The sequence below is a fragment of the Ixodes scapularis genome, unplaced genomic scaffold, assembly GCF_016920785.2.
Source record: "Ixodes scapularis isolate PalLabHiFi unplaced genomic scaffold, ASM1692078v2 PGA_scaffold1__304_contigs__length_218370807, whole genome shotgun sequence".
Lineage (NCBI taxonomy): Eukaryota > Metazoa > Arthropoda > Arachnida > Ixodida > Ixodidae > Ixodes > Ixodes scapularis.
This window is the reverse complement of record NW_024609846.1, coordinates 119585023-119605328: the sequence shown is the minus strand read 5'-3', so window position 1 is coordinate 119605328 and position 20306 is coordinate 119585023. Positions and strand designations below refer to the sequence as shown.

The 20306-nt window shown below is 47.9% G+C and overlaps 2 protein-coding genes across 2 annotated transcripts in view; one reads left to right on the top strand and one right to left on the bottom strand.

The window, feature by feature from the left end:
• The window catches only part of LOC8031397 (2-methoxy-6-polyprenyl-1,4-benzoquinol methylase, mitochondrial), a 127344-nt gene that overhangs the window by 56343 nt on the left and 50695 nt on the right, over nt 1-20306 (bottom strand). The window lies entirely within an intron of this gene.
• The window catches only part of LOC8031398 (3-hydroxyanthranilate 3,4-dioxygenase), a 36021-nt gene that overhangs the window by 8166 nt on the left and 7549 nt on the right, over nt 1-20306 (top strand). The window contains exon 2 of the mRNA XM_029976468.4: nt 12859-13439. Coding sequence (XP_029832328.2) covers nt 13065-13439 — 375 coding nt within the window. The 5' untranslated portion in view covers nt 12859-13064. The remainder of the gene's footprint in view (nt 1-12858; nt 13440-20306) is intronic.

Genomic DNA, 20306 nt, shown 5'->3' with positions numbered 1-20306 from the left:
CTCACTCCGCTACTTTTGCTGTACCTTTCGGTGCAATTAACGGATACAAAGCTTCGCGGCATGCTGAAATGCTATGACGCCCATGCAAAACGTGCGCCCTTTTGCCCACACCAACCGGCTCCGGCGCGATCGGAGCGCCGCCGCAGCTGCGTGACGTCAAGACCGCGTGTCGGTCTGTTTACCAACACGGCCGGAAGGCCGCGCATGCGCGGAAGCTGTGTGGGCAAAAGCGGCCCGGCTCTCCGTGTTTTCGCCATTGTGTTGTGTGGCGTGCGCTCGTTGTTGACGTTGTAAAGACGCTTCTAGTTTTATTTGTCCGTCGTATTTCCTGACAAGTGACAACGTATGTCGTACGCTATGCCCGATTATTTGAGCTCGCTACCCGAGCCTGAACGGCACCGGTATCGAGACATTAGGGAGTTTTCGTAGATCGTTTTCGCCGTCCCGCAAGGCCCTCCGCAACCCGCTAGGATAGCGGGAACTCCACAGTCAAGGCTATCGGCGCGCAGGCGCAGTAGCAACTTTTTTCGTTGCGGAACGCTTAGCGGAGGGGGCAACGCGGTCTACGAAAACTCCCTAATCTGTGCGTGGACGGCGTTGCCTTGGAGGATCCGTGCGTCGCAAACAAGGCCTGCTGGAGTTCCGATATGAAGTTGGTGCCAACGACGCCGACGGCTCACGTCGTCGTTTATTTAGTTTTTTCGCCAAGCCAGTTCACGGCCGACACGGTGCAGGCGTACAAGTCTGTCGAGGCCTATAATTACTTCGAGTCGGTTTCTGCACTGCCGGCAGGATCAGCAGACTGTGGGTCTGCGGAAGTGAATTCCTTAATTGATTAAATACACACAGCGTCTTCGAGTGAACGTATGATATTTTTCCTACCTCATGACCACAAGGCATGACAAGCAGTAACGCTTTGTCCGTTCTGCAGTCTCGGCGGTAACACGTTACAAGTAAAGGCGTTACCAAAAACTCGTTACTTTTTTCAGTAACGTAGTAACCTACTCGTTACTTTTTCGACACAGTAACGGGTAACGTGCTTACGTTACTATTTCAAGTAACGTAGTTACGTTGCTCGTTACTACTTCCCAAGTCTTAAAGAAATTACACTTAAATTTTTTCCGTGTTTTTGGGCGTTAAGTCATGTGAATTTCAGAGTTTTCTGCGTTTTTCTTGCGTATTTTCTCGTGAGTATTTAGGTGAAACCGTAAAAAGAGATGAAGTAATTATGATCAGTTTCTGCATGAACATAATGTTTTTTGATGTATGGGCTTATGCATACCTGTATCGTCAAAACAGTAAAACGTGTTGAATCACAATTTAAAAAGTAACGCAGAAGTAACCTGCGTTACCTTTTATCCGTAGCCTTAAAGGGATACTTCAACGAAATTTGAAATATTCCCGTCGTGTTCAAAAATAGGTTGAATATGATCCACAATATCCGTAAATCGCAATCGCACGTTTGTATTTTGAGCCTGGTGGCTGTATTTTTCGTTATAAACGGCCCACTCTGGCAAGCGCTCGGAGAAGGCCCAGCTTAGAGCACGTGACATCCAACGCAATCGTGACGTAGGTCGTCTCAAGACGAGCAAAGCTACGGCGAGGCTGACGTCGAGAGGATGGCCTAGTCGTTCCAGCCACCGAAGCGGCTGCTTTTGTACGAATTTTGAGTGACGGGTTAATCTTCTATAATCTTCTAGGGGGACAATAGCGACTTCTGCGACACACAAAAGGGATTCTCGCGAAGAGGGGAGTTCCTCCTTCCTCCCTTCTCTCGTCGTGGCCGGAGACGAGACAACGTCCGTCACTAGCTGTCAAAGTTCCTAGACGAGCATTACAAACGAGGCGTTAGCGACATCCACCAGGTGCTCTTTGCTAATCGTTTAATTCGTCTTAAAATTCCTTTTCGAGACTTTTTTAACAAGATATTGGTATGGCCCATGTGATACTGCTCTTTTGAACACATATAGACCACAAAATGAGCGCCGAAATTTCGTTGTAGTATCCCTTTAACGCGTTCCTTTTATTTTTAGGTAACGTAGCTCGGTAAATGCACCCTTCATTCGCAAGTAACGAGTAACGTATTTCGTTACTTTTCTTTTCGTAACACTTACAACACTGCCGTTCTATCGCCGATCCCCTTCTGCTTGGTAGCACGGGCGTAGCGGGCCTCCGACGAGCGCTAGGCCGGTGCTTTGCGCGCGAACACCGTGGGAACAGAATCCGCGTGGTCTCGGTCAGACGACGGTTTCCCTGCACATAAGCAAGCCTCGGGACGAAGCTTGAAATGGAAGCCGCACTTGCCTTCAATTAAGTGCTTGCCGCACGAACGGTCGTCCGCGCGAGGCGACCAATATTCTTTTCGATCCACGGATATTATCCACCTTCTGCGCCTTTCAGAGTCAGCCGGGAACTTGTGAAAACTCACCCCGCCACTTTGTTTGTACCTTTTGGTACAATTAACGGATACAAAGCTTTGCGGCATCCTGAAATGCTCTGACGCCCATGCAAAACGTGCGTCCTTCTGCCCACAACACCCGGCTCCGGCGCGATCGCAACGCCACCGCAGCTCCGTGACGTCAAGCCCGCGTGTCGGTCTATAGTAAGCATAGAAAATATATATATATATATATATAATCACCCTGTTATGGGCATCAGCTTAGGAACACTTGGAAACAATCATTTCTCATCCGGTTTTGTTTTCTGCTTTGTAAAATAAAAATAAAAACTAAAAAAAAAAGAAAAAAAAGCACAAATGAATCTAAACGACTCTTTTTCCGTTCTGACGCGGAATAGGCTTACAAACGGGGGCAGGCTCCTTTTCGCTGGAAATTTTTCGATGCACACCGATCTCGAATGTTTTCGCCGAGGCGCACCGCCAAGCCGCACTTCCCGGGTAAGTTACGGCATAATAACTTACGAGACCGATGTTCGCGTATTACTTAAAAACAGGTGCACGGTATGATACTGCCACGGACGGATATGGCAGACAAACGTATAATCAAAAAGAAACGGGGCGAATTTGTGTCAACAGACGGGAAAAAGTAGGAGATATCCTACGTCGGGGACGGAATGGCGACTTACTCGAAGCAACGCAGTACCACCGCACTTCGCAGTATGTTCGGGAATATTCCATATCAGAACACTCGATGACAACTAAAAATAAACTGGAACATTAAAAAAATATACTGATTGTTATTTAAAATAAAAGATCACGACCGAGCGGGGTTCAAACCCCTTTCCTCCACGCGTGGCTGCCTCATGAGTTGCCAAATGCGTCACGCACGCGGCAATATGATGGGATTCGGCTAGTTGGTTTCTCACGCTTTGATTAAAGTGGGCTGCGAAGGATGACGAATAACGAGACCCGAGTGCTCACGCAATGCTCGGGACCCATCTATATCAGCCGCATTCAAATATCGTCATTGGGGGACTATACCAGAACTGCGGCCTCCGAGCTACGTCATCAGGCTTTGCGAAAGAAGAAGTGAAGCAAAACGCTCGCTTTTATCCTTGAAATAGACCTTTGCGAAAATGGGTGGTGCCCCCATCGTCTGTTTGACGCATTGTATCGTCCAGATGTACGGCATGTGAAATTATCCAAGCAGCCAAGACGAAGTTGACGTTGGTTTAACAGTTCGTGATTTCAGAACGCAGAGAAGGCAGAAGGAAAGCAAAACAGAGTATGTGATGACCTTCTTTTCCGTTCGCTTCATTTGTCTGCGTTTTCTGAGCTCGTAACGATAAGAAAGGACGAATCGTGCCGTTACCAGGATTTACGAAGCGTTCGAGATGGCACCGAGCGTACCTCCGAACAGCCCCGCAATTTCCTTCGTTGCAAGGTCTTCGGGACTTTCCGGAAAGGTCTGTTACACCGCAACAAAAAGGTTGCTTGGCCAGTGGCGTTGCGTGCGAGTATACTGGGGTCCCACTAGTGCCAGTAAGCTTGTCTAAAGTAAGACAGATTCCAACTGAATATTGTTGTACCGCCCCTCTAAGAAATGGTGTGGAAAGTCTTGCGATTTTTTTCGTTCAAGTCCACGAAGTCTTCTCACAGGCAAAGCCAGTTAACATAATTTTTCGAAAAAATTGTCTACTTCTCGTCGACGAGCCTCCCGCGACCAACCATAACCTAAGAATCAACAAATGAATTTATTTAGTGCCCAGAAAGTTTCTAATTGGATCCATAATTTGCATTTCAGAAATTAAGAAGTTACTTACTGGGAAGTAATTAATAAACAAATTATACCAAACGTTACTAATAGTCCTAAAGAGGCTCTTTGGCGGAGACCAATATGACATAAACATTTTTTTTTATACACCACCTCATGTTTACAAACAACCGGAGCACGCCTAGCGGCAAGCCACCGGCATGTAAAAGACGTCGAAAAGGCATAGAGTGCCGTAGTCTGTCACTCCGGTGAAACGCCGTGTAGCTGGTTTAGCCTTTCGACAAAGTTCTCGCTTACCGGCCGCCATGTTGGTTCAGAAGAGGAAGTTTTAGTCCATTGGTACGAAAAAGGTGACATATTTCCTCCCTTCATAGGAGAGCGAATTTCCTCCCGATTTGTAGGAGCAACGTTCCTTCCTTTCTAAGGTAACACGGGGGACACGTGAGTTCCTCCTTTAAGGGAGGAAGTACTACTCCCTTTTTTTTTAGAGTGTATACAGGGGGTAACAATGTAGCCATACTCCGGCGGACTGAACTCCCGCTGTCTAAACAACTAACTACTAACTTGTCTAGAAGAAAAAAAAAAAAAAAAGAACGCAGTTTAATTTTGGGGGATCGGTGGCCGAGTGTGTTAGTGTTCCAAGCAGCTCGAAGCGCATGGAGCGAAATATCGCGCTAAAGAACCCAGGGATCCTGGGTCCTTTAGCGCGTTAAAGACCCCAGGCTAAAGGTTGTACCACGCTGGCTAAATTTCGCATCAGCAGCTGAGACACCAGACGCCCACTGAGGCAGACTAACTTCCGGCTGTATAAACATACATACGACATAATTTCAGTTCAATCCCCACACCTGCCCGTTTCGATCTGGACGATCGTCGTACGGTATCGGCGTGCGGCTCTGTACTGCGTGATGCTCGTTAAATACCACCGCGTGATGCGTGCTAAAATGTTTTAACAACCACCCACACGTATTATGAGAGCCTACACTTGTGCTCTAAAATTAACACCGATTTTTAGCGCGTCTGAACCAGAGTGAAGTCAAAGTTCGCTGCTCTTTCGATCAACAGCTGAGCAAGAACCACATTGACTACCAGATTAATTTTTTTTTTTAAATCCACGTTTTTTTTTTTTTTTTTTTTTTTTTTTTTGTAGTAGCGTTTTTAAGGTTATAGATAAACCTGAAATCAAGACTGAAGAGAGCATCCATGGAACAGTTCTGAGCATAATTTCCGAGCCCAACGCACTAACCCAGGCGCCCACCCATGTCAGCCGCTGCTCCTAGCACTCGGGTGCAAAGCGGTAAAGCAAGACGTGCGCGCTGGTGAGAGGCAGCACAGAGGCATGCGGCAGACACGAGAACCCAGTGATCTCATCAGGAGCACAAGACCCCGGTTCTGTCTCATCAGAGTAGCCGCCATCCTACTATTCTGCATCGTTTTCCCTCAACTTTTCGCTCCCGACATCGCCGACATCGTCTGGGAATTCAGACGACGTCGGCGATCCATCCGCCAAAGCATGAACCGGCCAGCGCGGTTGACGAGCAGTCTGTAAGCCTTTTTTTCACCTTAATCAAGGCGCAGCCGGCGCTATACGAGGCGATGGGACTTTGTGGCATTCGTTCATCTTCCTGCGCGCGTTCTTTCGTCGAATGAAACCATTCAGTGCAGCGAAGGCACCGTGAGCTTTTAGCATGCACGTTCATAGTTGCGAGTGTTGGAGTCTTCGAGTGCACTACGGTAAGATGAAACAAACTGTATACGGTGAGTAGATGAGTAGAGACGTAAGATGTGGCAGACTTTTATACGTGGAGCGATGTGGCGCAAATGGCGCAGTGCTTCCATCACTGACATTATTCTTTGAGCGGGGGCTCGTAATAGTCCTGACAATGTTACGAGCGATTATTCCTCGTCGAGTGAGCGACGATTTGATCTCTCAAATACCGCGAAACCTTCGATCTATAGCTGAGCAAAATATACGCGAGCGCGAAGTGTTGTGGAGCTTTAGCTTGTCGCAAGCAGAAAACGGCGGTTGCACCGCAGTCGGTCATGCGTATAGACGCAAACATAAGAACCAATCTACCGGGGATGTTAGCATAAACGAGCGACACAGCTGCGCCTGGAGTCACAGTTTGCATTAAGTATTTGACAGTGCACGTTTCGGTGAATCTGTCCTTGTACGCATGAACACGTCCTTCGCTTTTCTGCCACCACAGCTGCGCCGAAAGGCAGTCGTCGCGATGTAGTTAAAGGGAAGCTAAAGCAAAAACACCCGAGCCTAGTTAACTAGACCTCAGCCATCACGAATATATCGTATTCGTTTGGTAATTTTCCGCGCGGATTAACCGGAAAAGCGCCTTCAAAGTAGCGCTGAAGCCACGCCCCTCCGAAGCAGAAGGAAAGGGGAGAGAGGAGGAAGCCCGTCCGTCAGCCGACGTCACAAAAGGTCCGGCTGGGGGATTCCGCCGCGGCTGGCTTCCCTCGTAAGCTGCTCTATACTGACCTTTTTCAGCCATCATCGTTCTGCCGCTGCATAACGCTTGTTGACCGGTAGTGTGTAATTCCCTCAATCGCCTGAGTTCCCTTGTTTGTCCACGGGTTTGCGGAGTTCTCGTGGCACCGAAGCAACTGACTCGCGCTGTTGCCCGACGCCGTACTCATGAGTAGCCGTCGGCTTGCACGAACAGCGCTCCTCGCAGTTGTTCTTCCCGCTTACCGTCCTTTTCACTCCGACACCGAGATTTCAAAGGGATGGGTTCCCTCTACACAAACATACGAGTTTGAGCAAGTGCACCGTTTGTTGTTCGAAGTATATTTCAGACGGCGCATATGAAAACAATGTACGTATGGGTTTGGGTCTGAAGAAGGTTCGCCTGAACCCAACACTCTGTCGACCATCTTTGAAGGTAAGAAGGCAATGCAGCGCATTAAAAGGCACACGCAAAGAGGAGACGAAACTAGGTAGAAATTTTAGGTCGACTGTTCTAGAAAAAAAAAATATTACGTTATTAGTTGCGTCTAGGGTACTGGAAAAGCAGCGATCACGTGGCCGAATAGCGGACTTCCACTGAATCTTTTGTATTAACCATCTTAGATTAGTTTTTCTTTTAGTTTTGGTTTTTTTCTATATCGCTGAAGTGACTATAATTCCCGGACCGACTCCGCTACCCAAGATTGCTTTCTTCTGTTTTTTAATCTACTCGGCTACCCAGTCACTTGGGAGAGGAGGACTTGTTATAATAACTGGTCAAGCAATTCATCATGCGACTTTCACGGCGCAACTTGTTTTAGCATACTTTCTTTTTACAGTTGCCGATACTATTTGACGTCACATATTTTTTAAACGTAAACATAAATTTTGTTAAATTTTCTTTTCATAGGTACATATTCTCTTCAGGAGCGCCTTTTGAAAATACAAAGCATGTGGCATTCTGTTGTGAATTGAGTTCTTTTTTTACAAGTCACGCAGTGTTTTTCGTATAAAGTTCGTGCGTCATGCAATGGTTCTTTGCGCCGTAGAAATGCGATCAGACAATGAAAATGCTCGGCGGTGGTCAATGCAGTCAACAAATCTCGGGAGAAGTGTGTGAGTGTAGAGGCCTTGGGAAGCTTTCACGAATTCGACATCAAACTGAGGGCTGCCGGGCACACATCTCCGCTTTTTCTAAAGCTGCAATTGCGTAATGATCGGTGGCAATCAAATCAAACGCAGCAGAGGGTGCCACTATCACAAAGGTGGACCTTCTGCGCAGTTCTTCACGTAGTGCAGGGACATCGCAGTGGCAGAACGGCGACCCTGTGACATCACCCGTCTCATCTATCTCGGACATCGCCGCACAATTCGATTCGTGTTTCCGGTAGCTACTACGATGAGTTTATTTTGAGGTCAGGTGTGCCACATGGCTATATTCTAGGACCGATGTTATTTAGTTTGTTTATAAATGACATTGTTTCTATATTATATGGTGTAATGGTGTACAGAAAACTGTCTGTCACTGAACCCACAAAAAACTAGATCAATAGGTGAGCGGCGTTTGGCAACTTCCGGTTCTTTAGGAAATTTTGTTTAGCTGTTAACAACCGATGACGACGATCTGCAAGCCTGTCTAAGCATGGTCCTGAAAACTACAGTCTGGAGGTTTCAGAAATACGCTTGCGCAGGCTCGCAGCTCATTGTCGTCGTTTGTCAAAAGTGGAACAAAATTTTCTAAGGAACCGGAAGTTGCCAAACGCCGCTCACCTATTGTGGTATCTAGCAAGCACGACAGAATTTCCTTTGCGTATACACTGTTGGTGGCGTCCCAATTACCCCCATATCGTTTATTAGAGATCTTGGCGTCTGTCTTGAGAGCGCACTTTTTTTTAATAATCATGTAGCTGTTACAACCGTAAATACAGCACTAAGAGTATTAGGCATGATTTCACGTTTATGTCGCCAATTTTCTGCACTTTCATGTTTACTGCATTTGTATAAGTCTCTCGTTAAATCACGGTTAGAATTTGTTTCGGTGGTTTGGAATTCACTGACTATTTCGCAAGCTATCACGATTGCAAATGTACAAAAGCGAATGATTAGAATTGTGTATGACAGGTATATTGTAAAAGGGTGTTTTTACCACTACGAATCATTGCTTCACAGGTTTCTATAGCATAGATTGATGGAGAAGACAGTACCGAGATTTTATGTTTTTACACAAAGTTGTCCATGGTGAGGTAAACACGACGGACTTGTTGCAGTCTATTGACTTCCATGTTCCACCCCGAACCATTAGGAACAAATCGACTTTTTACCCCTCTACATCATCTGTGTCACCTCTTTTGAGGGTTCAAATTGATTTCAATAATGCTCCCCTATTGAAAATTCCATCAAGATACGTAATTTGGGACACTGACTGCCAGTCAGCAGCCTTGGTGGAACGTGAGGGACCATCAGACGTTATCTGATGGTCCATCAGATGACGTCTGACTGCCACTGCCAAGGGAATTTCATCAACAAGGGCAGCATTTATATAAGAGTAAAGCTATACGCACTCATAAATATCGCCAAATGCCTCAATAAAACAAAATGTTCGAGAAAAAAAAAAGAAAAAAAAAAAGCAGGATTACCGCGGATCGAACCCGCGACCACTTGCGTACAAATCGGACACCTTAACCCCTATGCTATGCCATCGCTTCGGAAAGTCGATTTGACCATTTGTTTTATACACCAACTCATCTCTGTGACGTCACGGCGCGGTGGTGGCGCGTCGGTCGCACTTCCGGTCTGGGGCTGTGGGCAGAAGTCCCCATGCCAGACGTGTATTCCTGCGTTGTTTTGAAAGGAACCAGACAAAAACCGTGAAAAGGGAAAAGCAGACGCCGTCGGACAACGATTGCTTGGGCGGGAAGCACTTTGGGTTGAATTCACGGATACTTGTGGTCATCAGATTTATTTGTTTTGTTCCAACATGAACGCCAGAAAACTGTCAAGTTGTGCTGACAACCTGTGGACTACGTTCAGTGCGTCTTCAAGCTCAAACGGCCGCCTGATCGTTCGAACTGTCGTCTGCTCTTTCAAACGTTTCTGCTTGTCGTCTGCTCTCTTAGACGACGCCGGCCGTAGATTAAATGTTGGCCCGGTACTTGCTATACGAAGTAAGTGCAGGCCTCAAAAGACTTAAGCGTGAAGGTTGGTAAGTAGGCTCGATGTAAACAGTAAATACAAGGAGATGATCATTGTAACAAGTGACCATCACTGACTTGCTATGCCTAATTGACTTAGTCCGATTCTACTTGCGATTTTCAGTATCGACGTCGACTATCTCAGCTACGGTACAAGCTTTTGCAGCCCGAGCGGCGTCGCGACTGAAAATTGCGAGCGAAATCTCATCATGCGAATCAGGTTTTATCGTACATACTGCGGTGTCCACGCGGAATGAATCGCCACATGTCACATTATTCACGCGAAGTTTCGCGGTGTAACGAGCCTCGGTAATTTCGCTAACACCGCTCAAGTAGTCAGAGATCGCCAGGAAGACGTAGAATCAACAATTCGAACGGGAAAAGGGCAGGGGGACTCACACCGACGCCGACAACATCGCATTTCAATGGTTTGTTTATGGGCGACGGCGAGCTTTTTGCCCACACCCCCATCGCGCATACGCGGCGCCGGTGGCGTCCGCTAGGGGCGCTCCGGTTTGTTTGTAAACATGAGTTGGTGTATACGAGATGCTTCGGCTGCAAACGCAGTTAAGCCTTCAGCATGTTATGCAAAGCACTCGTACATCACTCGCCGTACTTCAGTTCTACTCACCTGCCATGTGGAGTACTTGCGCGTCGTAGAACGATCCTTTTGTTCGCGCGTCTCCGGCCCAGTAGACCTGGTACACCTTGTCGTCTTCAACTGCACCGCTAAAGTCCCTTACATCGTCGGAACTCACAACAGGCTGGGTCTTGTCGAGTAGAAATTCTACTAAAACGAAAGACATTGTAGAGCCCGGGCAGGATCGACAGGTTGGAGCAAGCGGGCAAACAAAACGAGTCGAGAGCGATCGTTCATGAAAGCTCGGCGAAGCAGCGAAGCCTCTATGGGCGAAGCGAAGTGGCGTGTTCGGCGGCGTTTCGGCGGGCTTCTGATCAAGGTTGTCGGTCGGCTGCGTGTCATATCTCTAACATCAGCGGTTTTATGGGCTCACGTCCCGAAATCGTTTTCTTGTGCATAGATTATTTTTCGTATTCATAGATTTGACGAAATAGTGGTATCCGAACGAACTTTACGTCCTTTGACCGTACGTCTGTCTGCACGTCAAAGCTTTTTGACGTACAGTCAGAGACAATCGATGTACAATCAGAATCGCCGCCAAGACATCTTGATGGCATTTCGCGGTGGCCGACTGCCACCAGGAAACCATCAGAAAGCCGACAAATGTAGTCTGACTGGAGTTTGTCTGTCGGTCAGAGTAACTTGTTGGCCAATCAGACATGCTTGACGTACAGTCAGGCACAGTCAGCGGTCCACTAGAAAACATTGACTGCCAAACAGGGTTACATTGATGGATTTTTCCTTCGGGTCATCAGAATAACTTTGATATTTTTATTGTATACATCGGGATTTTATGCAACAATTACGCGAATGGATGACTTTGCCTTAAAGGAGCTCTACAACGATTTTAACGTGGAAAGAATTTGCATCTTATACTTTTGACATTGTTTATCGTGTCACGAAGGACAGAAAACATATCTTCCTTCGAAATGTTACGATTCCGCCGCGTAATCGCGAGGCCAAAATTATATTATTTCCTGACCTGCAGCCGCGACTGGCGACCATTATTACCCCATCCATCCATCAAGGGAAGAGGGAGAGGCAGTGTTTTTTTTTAACGGGTTTGTTTTGTTTTACGCACACTCACTAGCCCCGTGGCAGTTTCGGAGAACCCTGGCTTGTTCAGAGTCGTTTGCGGCGTTATCGACATATGGCAGCAGGTGATTTTTTTTCTTCTTTCTTGTACATGTATTTTAGTTTTTTAGTTTTTTTTTTTTTTTATTAATGGCGACCGGTGGTGGAGACACGTGCGGTCCGGGACGCACGTGCAATAAAAAGAAAAGTTCAGAGTCAGAAACCGAGAGAAAAATAACAACTAAAAAGTTAATAAAAAAAACTGAATTAAAAAAATTGCAAAAGATCACCGAAAGTGTGCCGCGACTGACAGCGGCAGCTGGTGCGTTGTTGAAAGATATGTTTTGGGAGATCTGCTCACAGTCGATCTGCTTTAGGAAGGTTTTTTAGGAGCTGCGCATTTCTTAGAATAGTTGCGGGAGATGTACTTTCGGAGATATGGGCTTTCTCAAAGTTCTTTTACGAAATGTGCTTCTGGTGAAAAGAAAAAAAAAAAAAAAAAGACACTGAGACGTGCCTTTTGGTCGAGATGATCTTATCGAACACTTTATAAAGGCACCGGAGGAGAATTAACCTACCAGAACCCGGAAGTGGCGGCGGTGGCTGATGTCTCGAATCTGCTGCTGTGTGCGCGGCGGCGAGGGGGGGAGTGAGTGACAGCGTGTCTCGCCGTAAGTGACGAGGTTAACTCGACAGTGACTGGATGACTTAATCGGCAGCCATTTCATCTTTCTACCGAATGAGCGGTCCAATAACCAGCGTTCGCTCTGCTAAGGTGGAAAGAGGTAGAGGAGTTTTCCCTGAACTCTTAACCTAGAGTTTATGAGTATTTTAACATCTGTGTGCCTTTGCAGAATTTCCCATTAAAATAGAGAATACAATTCCATCACTCTTTAACGAAAATTCCCCATGGGCGATAAAGAATAACTACAGCTGCGACGAACGGAACTGTCAGAGTTCACAGTATCGATTTCAAGCGTAATTCTTTATCGCAAGTGTTTGAGAAAATCCATTGCGGTCACAGAATGCAGAAAACAGGATGGTTAAATCACCCACCTATTTCCGATGTTTTCGTAACTGACAAGCAAGCACCTTTCCGTTCAGTGTTCACGGTTCAATCGTCAAACTTTCTCTTCCTTTCGTCACAAACTCGGTGCATCGGCGGATTGACCCGCAGTTCAGCCACGGAAGCGTGCTGCAGTCATCAACACGCTCAATCATCCCGATTGGGAAACCATTTAGCTACTGCACCTTTCACCTACGAACTGCGGTGGTACAAACCCGGAATAGAAAAAGTGAAATCGTATCTCACTACAGGTTCTCAATCAAGGACGAAGAGTCGACGTCTACGACTTCTGCAGGAGGCCACAGTTCCCGAGCTGACTGGCTGTTTTCCTGATTACTTCTGCCTCAACTGGCCGCCCCCGGCCGTGCACGGAACCCAAACTGACACGCAGCCGGACACCTCCAGTAGCCCCGCCCGCGTCCCCCACATCCGAGGCGACCGATAAGACAAGTCCCAGATGGACCTTGGCTCGTCGGTTGTCTTCGAGGTCCCAGCGACCTGTCTGCCGGAGTCGCGCCCGAACAGCTTAATTGCCGCCTTCCGGAAGCACGAAAACATGATTGCCGAGGCCGCTATAAACGACGGCCCGATACCAAGGGCACGGCCACAACCTCGAGGTTCCGGCTGGGTCTTCAAGCAGACGCGCATCGCGCGAGAGTGGCTCCTGTTGCGATACCAGCAGCAGAAGCGGCAAAAAGTCTCCCGTCAAGGCGGGGACGGTCTCAAGATGCCGGCCATCAAGTACAACGTGGACGACTGGGTTGAGGCCAACAAGACCTTTTTCGTGCCGCCTGTCTGCAACAAGATGATGCACCACCAGGGGCAGCTCAAGGTCAGTACGCGCCCCAGGGGCCGTCCATGACGCCTCTTCGGACGGATCAAACGGAGATCTCGTTCAAAACGTAGCATACTTAATTCCGGACCAAGCCTATATAAACCATTAAGGATGGTTCAGGCATCTGATTATAAGCATGAGCGATTGCTTACGATAAGGCGGTTGCTACGGCAACCCAGGTCCGCGCAGTGGAACACAACGAGTTGTAAGGCAGACGGCCCCACTCAGACGCCAATCTCTGAACCAGCCTTTATGCTTTATGCTGGGAACGTAAAAAACGGGACATGGTATGGCTTGACAGGAAATCCTACAGCCTTTAAGTACTGGGCCGAGAGCGTCTTACAGAGAAAGCTGTAACCGATGGCGGGCATTAGTCCTCCAGGAATCAGAATTATGCGAGTGAATACAGCTGGACGATCGGTTAAAGCAAAGAGATGCAATTGGCCTGGCCGTTCTCTTTAGGCATATTACGTATCACTCCACAACGCCGGGCACGACAAAAAAAAAAAAAAAAAAGCGAACACAAACAACTTAATTTGGTCGTAATTCGAGCATAAAAGAAGCAATCCTGGAGGTATTGGAGGTACTGTAGACCTAACTACCCTGAACTACTGCTAATTCCACGGGTCATTTCGGAGCGTGCCGGGACCAGTAGACCAGATTCGAGATGGAGCACGAAATCCGAACGGAGTCGCTCCGCCCCCGGATCCCCTGTGGAACACGATCCACTCCTCCGGGTTCGACGGATGCATTCCCGGGAATATCCTTCCCGCGATCCCGGGTCTCGACGCACATGTTTTCGCAATCACGGCGCTAACAAAACGTGTTCAACGCAGGAGCGAAGTTAATCACGATGTGAGAGATAGTGTCGATAAGCTATGTGTATTAGCGTAGCTCAGTTGCTTTTTTATCGGAATACTCGTGAACGGTGCCCCAAGTACGTCTCGATTTTCGGCCTAGATTCTGCGGAGGTCCGAAAAGGCAGTCGAATTCATGCGGGACATTGCGAGCAATCCTCGTCGTCGCTGCTGCTCGAGCTGCTGCATGCTGCTGGAGGAGCTGCTCGAACAACTTGACGACGAACTGTCAGCAAGCAGCAGCAGTAGTAAAGCGAGCTTGCATTACGCGAGGGGTCATTACGAATTCTTTTGAGACGATACACTCAGCGAGAAAGGAAGTCACGTGTGCGCGCCGACGGCTGGCCAGGCTGGCTTCCGGTCGAATCCGCCGAAATAGGCGGGGCGACTTTTCTCGGATCCAGATCGAGACCTGTAGTGGGATCTGGTCCAAAACGACGAGTGGAACACGCCCGTCTCGATCCCGATCACCCAGTCAAATAGGCGCGCTCCAGAAAAGTCGATCCCGGCGTGCTCCGAAACGACCAGTGGAATTCACCATAAGATGCGTCGGAACGAAGCGCGACTGACGCAAAGACAACGAGTGGAGGACTGCTATCAGACAAAACCTCCATAACACGGGCACTTCAGAGGAGCACCCCTCAAAAAGATTACTATACAATGGCGAAAGTTAGTCAATGGACCATACAATAAGATCGTTTATCCACGCCCTCCTCTTCACTGATTCATTCATAATTTTCAATGCGCTCTCAGGACTCTGTCCTTGATACAGGTAGCAAAAATGAAGGGTTGACTACGTATGCACCTTTCTAGCGCTTATCAATTTGCATAAAAATGCAGAGTCACCGCGGCGTCAAATACCCCATCCATAGAAGAGAGCTAGTGCGCATGCTCAGGAGATGTTCCACAGCTCAGTAGTAGACAAATATGGCAGGGCGCAGAGGGCAATTATTGGAACGGTCTACAACGGCAGATCAGCACGCCCTAACACATCGCGTACGCGAACTCGTTACGCTAGAGTAAAGATATCACTTGTAAGAACGGCTCACAACAACGATACACAGGAACCAAGAACCGCAGTTCTTCCCAAGGCCACCCGAGGCACGAGGCGGGACGGCACTGTCGCTGCATGCGCAATACACATCTGCGCCGTACAGTGTTCACCTATACGGAACACGCGAACTGTGCGATCAGCTAATAGAAGCACTATCCTGAAGGCAGCTGAAGAGCTGCTTCGTGACATAGTGCTCAATGGAACAGCCTGAACAGGGGCGGCCGCTCGCTCAAGGTGGGACCAAACAAACAGCGTCAAAAGTGCAATGGAGTTTCGTGTGTTTCTGTACGTGTTCGACCATTGCTAAACTGATAATGTGTAGGGAAAACACAGTGACTTGCGCTTTTAATATGTGTGTCCTTAGTTGTGTTTGTGCCTTCAACTGCGATCGAACCTAAGACGAAATGAAGTCTATAGAACAAAACCCCAGAACCTTCCTGCGTTACGTTGGGTTGAATAATAGGTTACCGGCGTTTGAGCCGGAAGTTTTTCGTCATCCGAAACGAAGCGTCACGTGGCTTCCCGCTTCCAGTTCGTCCGGCGCCGATCGTGGTTCGTTCAGCTGCATAGAGAGCCCTTCTAGGCGTGGTAGCCGCGCTGTATTCGCGGTAAAAATGGTTCACTGCTCCGCGGTACGTTGTTCTAACGCGGGTCATAAAGGGCGCAAGATGTTCCGGCTCCCGTGGAACGAAGAACGGAAGCAGTGATGGGACGTCGCCGTTAAGCGAGTGACGGAGCAAAGTAACCCGTGACAGCCAAGCGTCGGTGCCCGTTTATGCGCGGTCCATTTCGTTACAGGTCCGCACAACTTGTTCTCTCGCCAGGTTGAAACCGCGCGAAAAAACGATTTTTAACAGAGACTCTTGACAGTCAGAAAAAAAGGTCTCTATAAAGGCGCGAAGGGGTGAGCACAGCTTGTCGTACAAGGCATCCTCGAGAACGCGGGATGCGATCTCGCAGACCTCAGATTTTCTGCGATATCGCGTGCAACCAGTTCATCGCACGACGTTTCGTTGACAGACCGTTTCATCGACAGCAGTGACTCTAAGATGTATTCCTCTGTATGGGCTCTCAAGATTTATAGCTTATAGCTTTATAGCCAACGGATATGAACCACATAAACTTGATCCTCAGCTTGTTATAACGTAAATAAGCAAAAGCAAGCAGGCAGTACCTACAACTTGACGGATAGCAAAGCGGTCATGCGACCCTGGGTAGCCCGTATCAAAATTGGTGCACGTTTATGCATGCTTTCTTACTCGATATCATAAAAAAAAAGTGCGGGGGTAGGGACGTGGTACACAGGGCACAACTTAGTTGAAGTACAAAAAACACGCGAGTGTTTAAAAGCAAGAGTTCTCGCGTAACCCGATGCCGTCGAAAAGAACTTTTATACGGAAGTGACGTTTGGATCACGCGAGAAAAGTACGCCAAAACTCCGATCGGGCAATTCAGCTAGCCGCGTCCCACGGCGCGTAGATTCCCACCTGTTTCAGTCGCTGATGTGATTTAACGTAACCATCAAAAATAAATAAAACACAATGAGGAACGCTGGCTCAAAAGGAAAACAAAATAGCTAAAGTAGCCCGAGTTTTCATGCAAATATCCGTAAAAAGCGTGACGCGAGTGCAGCTTGCTGCACTCGCGCCGCGCTTTCCACGGATTCACAGACACAATATGTCTGTAGGTCCGTAGAACGACGTGTTTATTGACTTAATACGCCAACACGCTTTGCACACGACGAAGTCCGCAGTATATCGGCGCTGCCTCATTGACAAGATTGCCAGTCGGACTCCGCGCTGCCCGGCAAGGGGAAAAGCCTCAAAATGAATAGAGCTCCTTGGAACGAGGCCCTCCCCCGGCGAGAGCCCCCCGGCCGTTGTTTGGGGCCGGCTGTATACGTAGCCTGCGGGAATGGACGCGCCCGGGTTGACGGCAGTAGGTTCGCACTCCGGACGGGCGGACGCGCCCAAGTATAAACGTTCCCGATGGGTGTGCCGGCGGCAGGTCACCCGAGAAGGGCGAGGGAGGGCCACAAGGGCACACAGACTGCTCTCGCATTCAGGTCGTGCGGATAGGGATGCGGGGAGGTTCCCACCGTACATGGGTAAATTATTTTCAATATGTAATTGAATTACAATTATAATTACTTTGCTTCAAAATCAGTTTAACTACAATTACTAATACGTGAAAAGTAATTAATTGCAATTACAAATTACCAAGAAAAGTAATTAAACTACAGTAATTTAAGTACTGAAATTGAATTACTACCCAAGTATGGTTCCCACAACACTTATTGACACTTTTTCGTACAAAACGGCAACGATTGGGTGACTTTAATTGGCAGCCATTTTATGTTTCTACTGAATGAGCCATGGGGGTAGGAAGCGTCTGGGGGTGACATGACGCCGCCAGAGGTGAAGCCAGAGGTGTGGTGGGACACGCCCCCCGTCGATGACCAAAACCACAGCTGTTTCGGTCATCGTTGGGGGGCGTGTCCCTCCACGCTTCTGGCATCACCTCTGGCGCCGTCTTGTCGCCTCCAGAAACTTCCTACCTCCATGGAATGAGCCGTCCAATACCTGACGATCTCGGCAGCCACCCGTTCACCGTAGTGCGAGGGGATGGCGAAAAGTGTAGACCGCCCGACTGGGAAAAGTGCTGTGTTATCTCCGGTCCAGCCGTTCTTTTCGACCGACCTCGAGTGAGCGGCTTCCCCTGCTCGGCGCTACGTCACGGTTCAACCGCTACGTTCTTCCGCTGCCGCCAGGATAGCGCTCTCACGAGATAAGACATGTTTCGAGTGTTCCGCACAAGTTTGGTGGACGCTTTTCATGGGTGCTTTCGTATACATGCGCTCTTTGTAAGGTTATAAAAACTCAACAACTCTAACAACGATCGCTTTTTTTTTTTTTTCTGTAAAAGTGCGAGTTTTCTGCAGTTTTTCAGACTAACATAGTTACTTTGGCTTCCATATAAATATAATTTTACCGCCCAAAGCTTATTATATAATTGCAAATAGCGATAGAAACCAAACATTTTTTCAGTACTTAATTAGATCAATATTAGAGTAGAACATAATTTTAAAATAGCTTTCTCGTCAGTGGCCTAGAATTTCGTAAATAAATGTCTTCTGTCACAACTTCAGATTTGTTTTCCTGTAAAGCATTTGGAGAATAAAGTCATAGCTATGAAGTTATGCGCCTCTAAATATACACCAACTCATGTTTACAAACAAACCGGAGCGCCCCTAGCGGACGCCACCGGCGCCGCGCATGCGCGGTGGATGGTGGGCAAGAAGCCCGCCGTCGCCCATAAACAAACCATTGAATTGCGTTGTTGTCGGCGTCGGTGGGGGTCCCCGTGCTCTTTTTCGCGTTGGAATTGTTGATTCTACGTCCTCCTAACAATGTCTGACTACTTGAGCGGCTTCAGCAAAACTAACGAGGCAAAACTTTTCGTGAATAATGTGACGTGAGGCGATTCATTTCACGTGGACGCCGCAGAATGGGCGCTAAACCCTGACTCCCACGATGAATTCTGCTCGCTATTTTCAGTCGCGACGTCGCTCGGACTGCAAAAGCGTGAACCGTAGCTGCGGTGGTGGACGTCAATACTGAAAACCGCAAGTAGAATCGGGCATTACAAGTCGGTGATGGCCACTGGTAACAATGATCAACATCTTCTTGTATCTGTTTACACTTAGCCTACTCACCCCAACCAACCTTCAAAAGTGTTTTGAGGCCTGCACTTAGTTCTTATCGCAATTACCGGGTCAACGTTTGGTTTACGGGCCGCTATCGTTTGAACAGCTGACGACAAAAAGCAGCCAAGTTTGAAAGAGCAGACGAAAGTTCGAACGATCAGGCGGCCGTGTGAATTTGAAGACGCACTAAACCCATGGGTGGTCCGGACAACTTGGCGGTTTTCTCTCGTTCATGTTGGAACAAAGCAAATACATCTGGCGACCACAAAGTGTTGCGCTCACACGCAATCGTAGCTCGCGACAGCGTCTCGTTTGCCCCTTTCACGGCTACTATCCACGTCCTCGGACGAACGGAGGGGGCAAAAACACATGAAAACTGATCTTCAAACCTCTCCAAACTCTCTTGGTACAGCCCTTATCGCAGCATTTTGACGAGAAGGCAGGTTTTTTGTCTCGTTTCTTCCAAAGGAACACAGGAATGCATGTCTGGCACGGCGACTTCTGCACACCGCCCCAGACCGGAAGTGCGTCTGGCGTGCCACCACCGCGGCTTGACGTAGAAGAGTTGAGTTCGTGTATAACGGAACAGTAACGTTTTACGTTCTAAAGATAACAGCGATGTAACCAGCGTACTCTTCAATTGAAATATAATTATCCTTCGTTTCAGCTTAAATCCCGACGCAGCCGACGCTACGAGGTGATAGAATCAATCAGGCCTTGTGCCAAAAGCGCAAGTTGCTAGGCCTCTTTTTGTTTATGACTGGGGTAGCGGCGATTGAACGCGCACAGAAACATGACGAACACCATGATGGTGCGCTTTTGACGTTCTCTGTTTGATCTCAACTCATAGCGTCGGCTGCCCTGGACTTAAAGTGAAACAAAGTATAGAGTTTAAACAAAACTGGTGCATGTTTCATGCTTCGTGACTATCAAGGGTTAAGCACTAGTCATGTACAGTAAGCAAAAAATCGTTTCACGATTTAAAAATCTAAGTCATGCAGTGGGTTTGGTCTACCCATTTAATTGGTGCTTCAATCAGTGAATTACGATTTCTTTGGGGCTCAGAATTTCAGGTCCAATAGTGATAATGAACTAAGAAACATGTTTGAAGAATTTGGCTGGCGTAAAATAAATACCACAATAAGTGACCAAAACGAGTACTTTGCGGGCTGAGCTTGCTGCTTACACCAGATATGCTGTCAAAGCACCGGAATATACGTTCACCGCAAATTCACGTTCTGTTCACC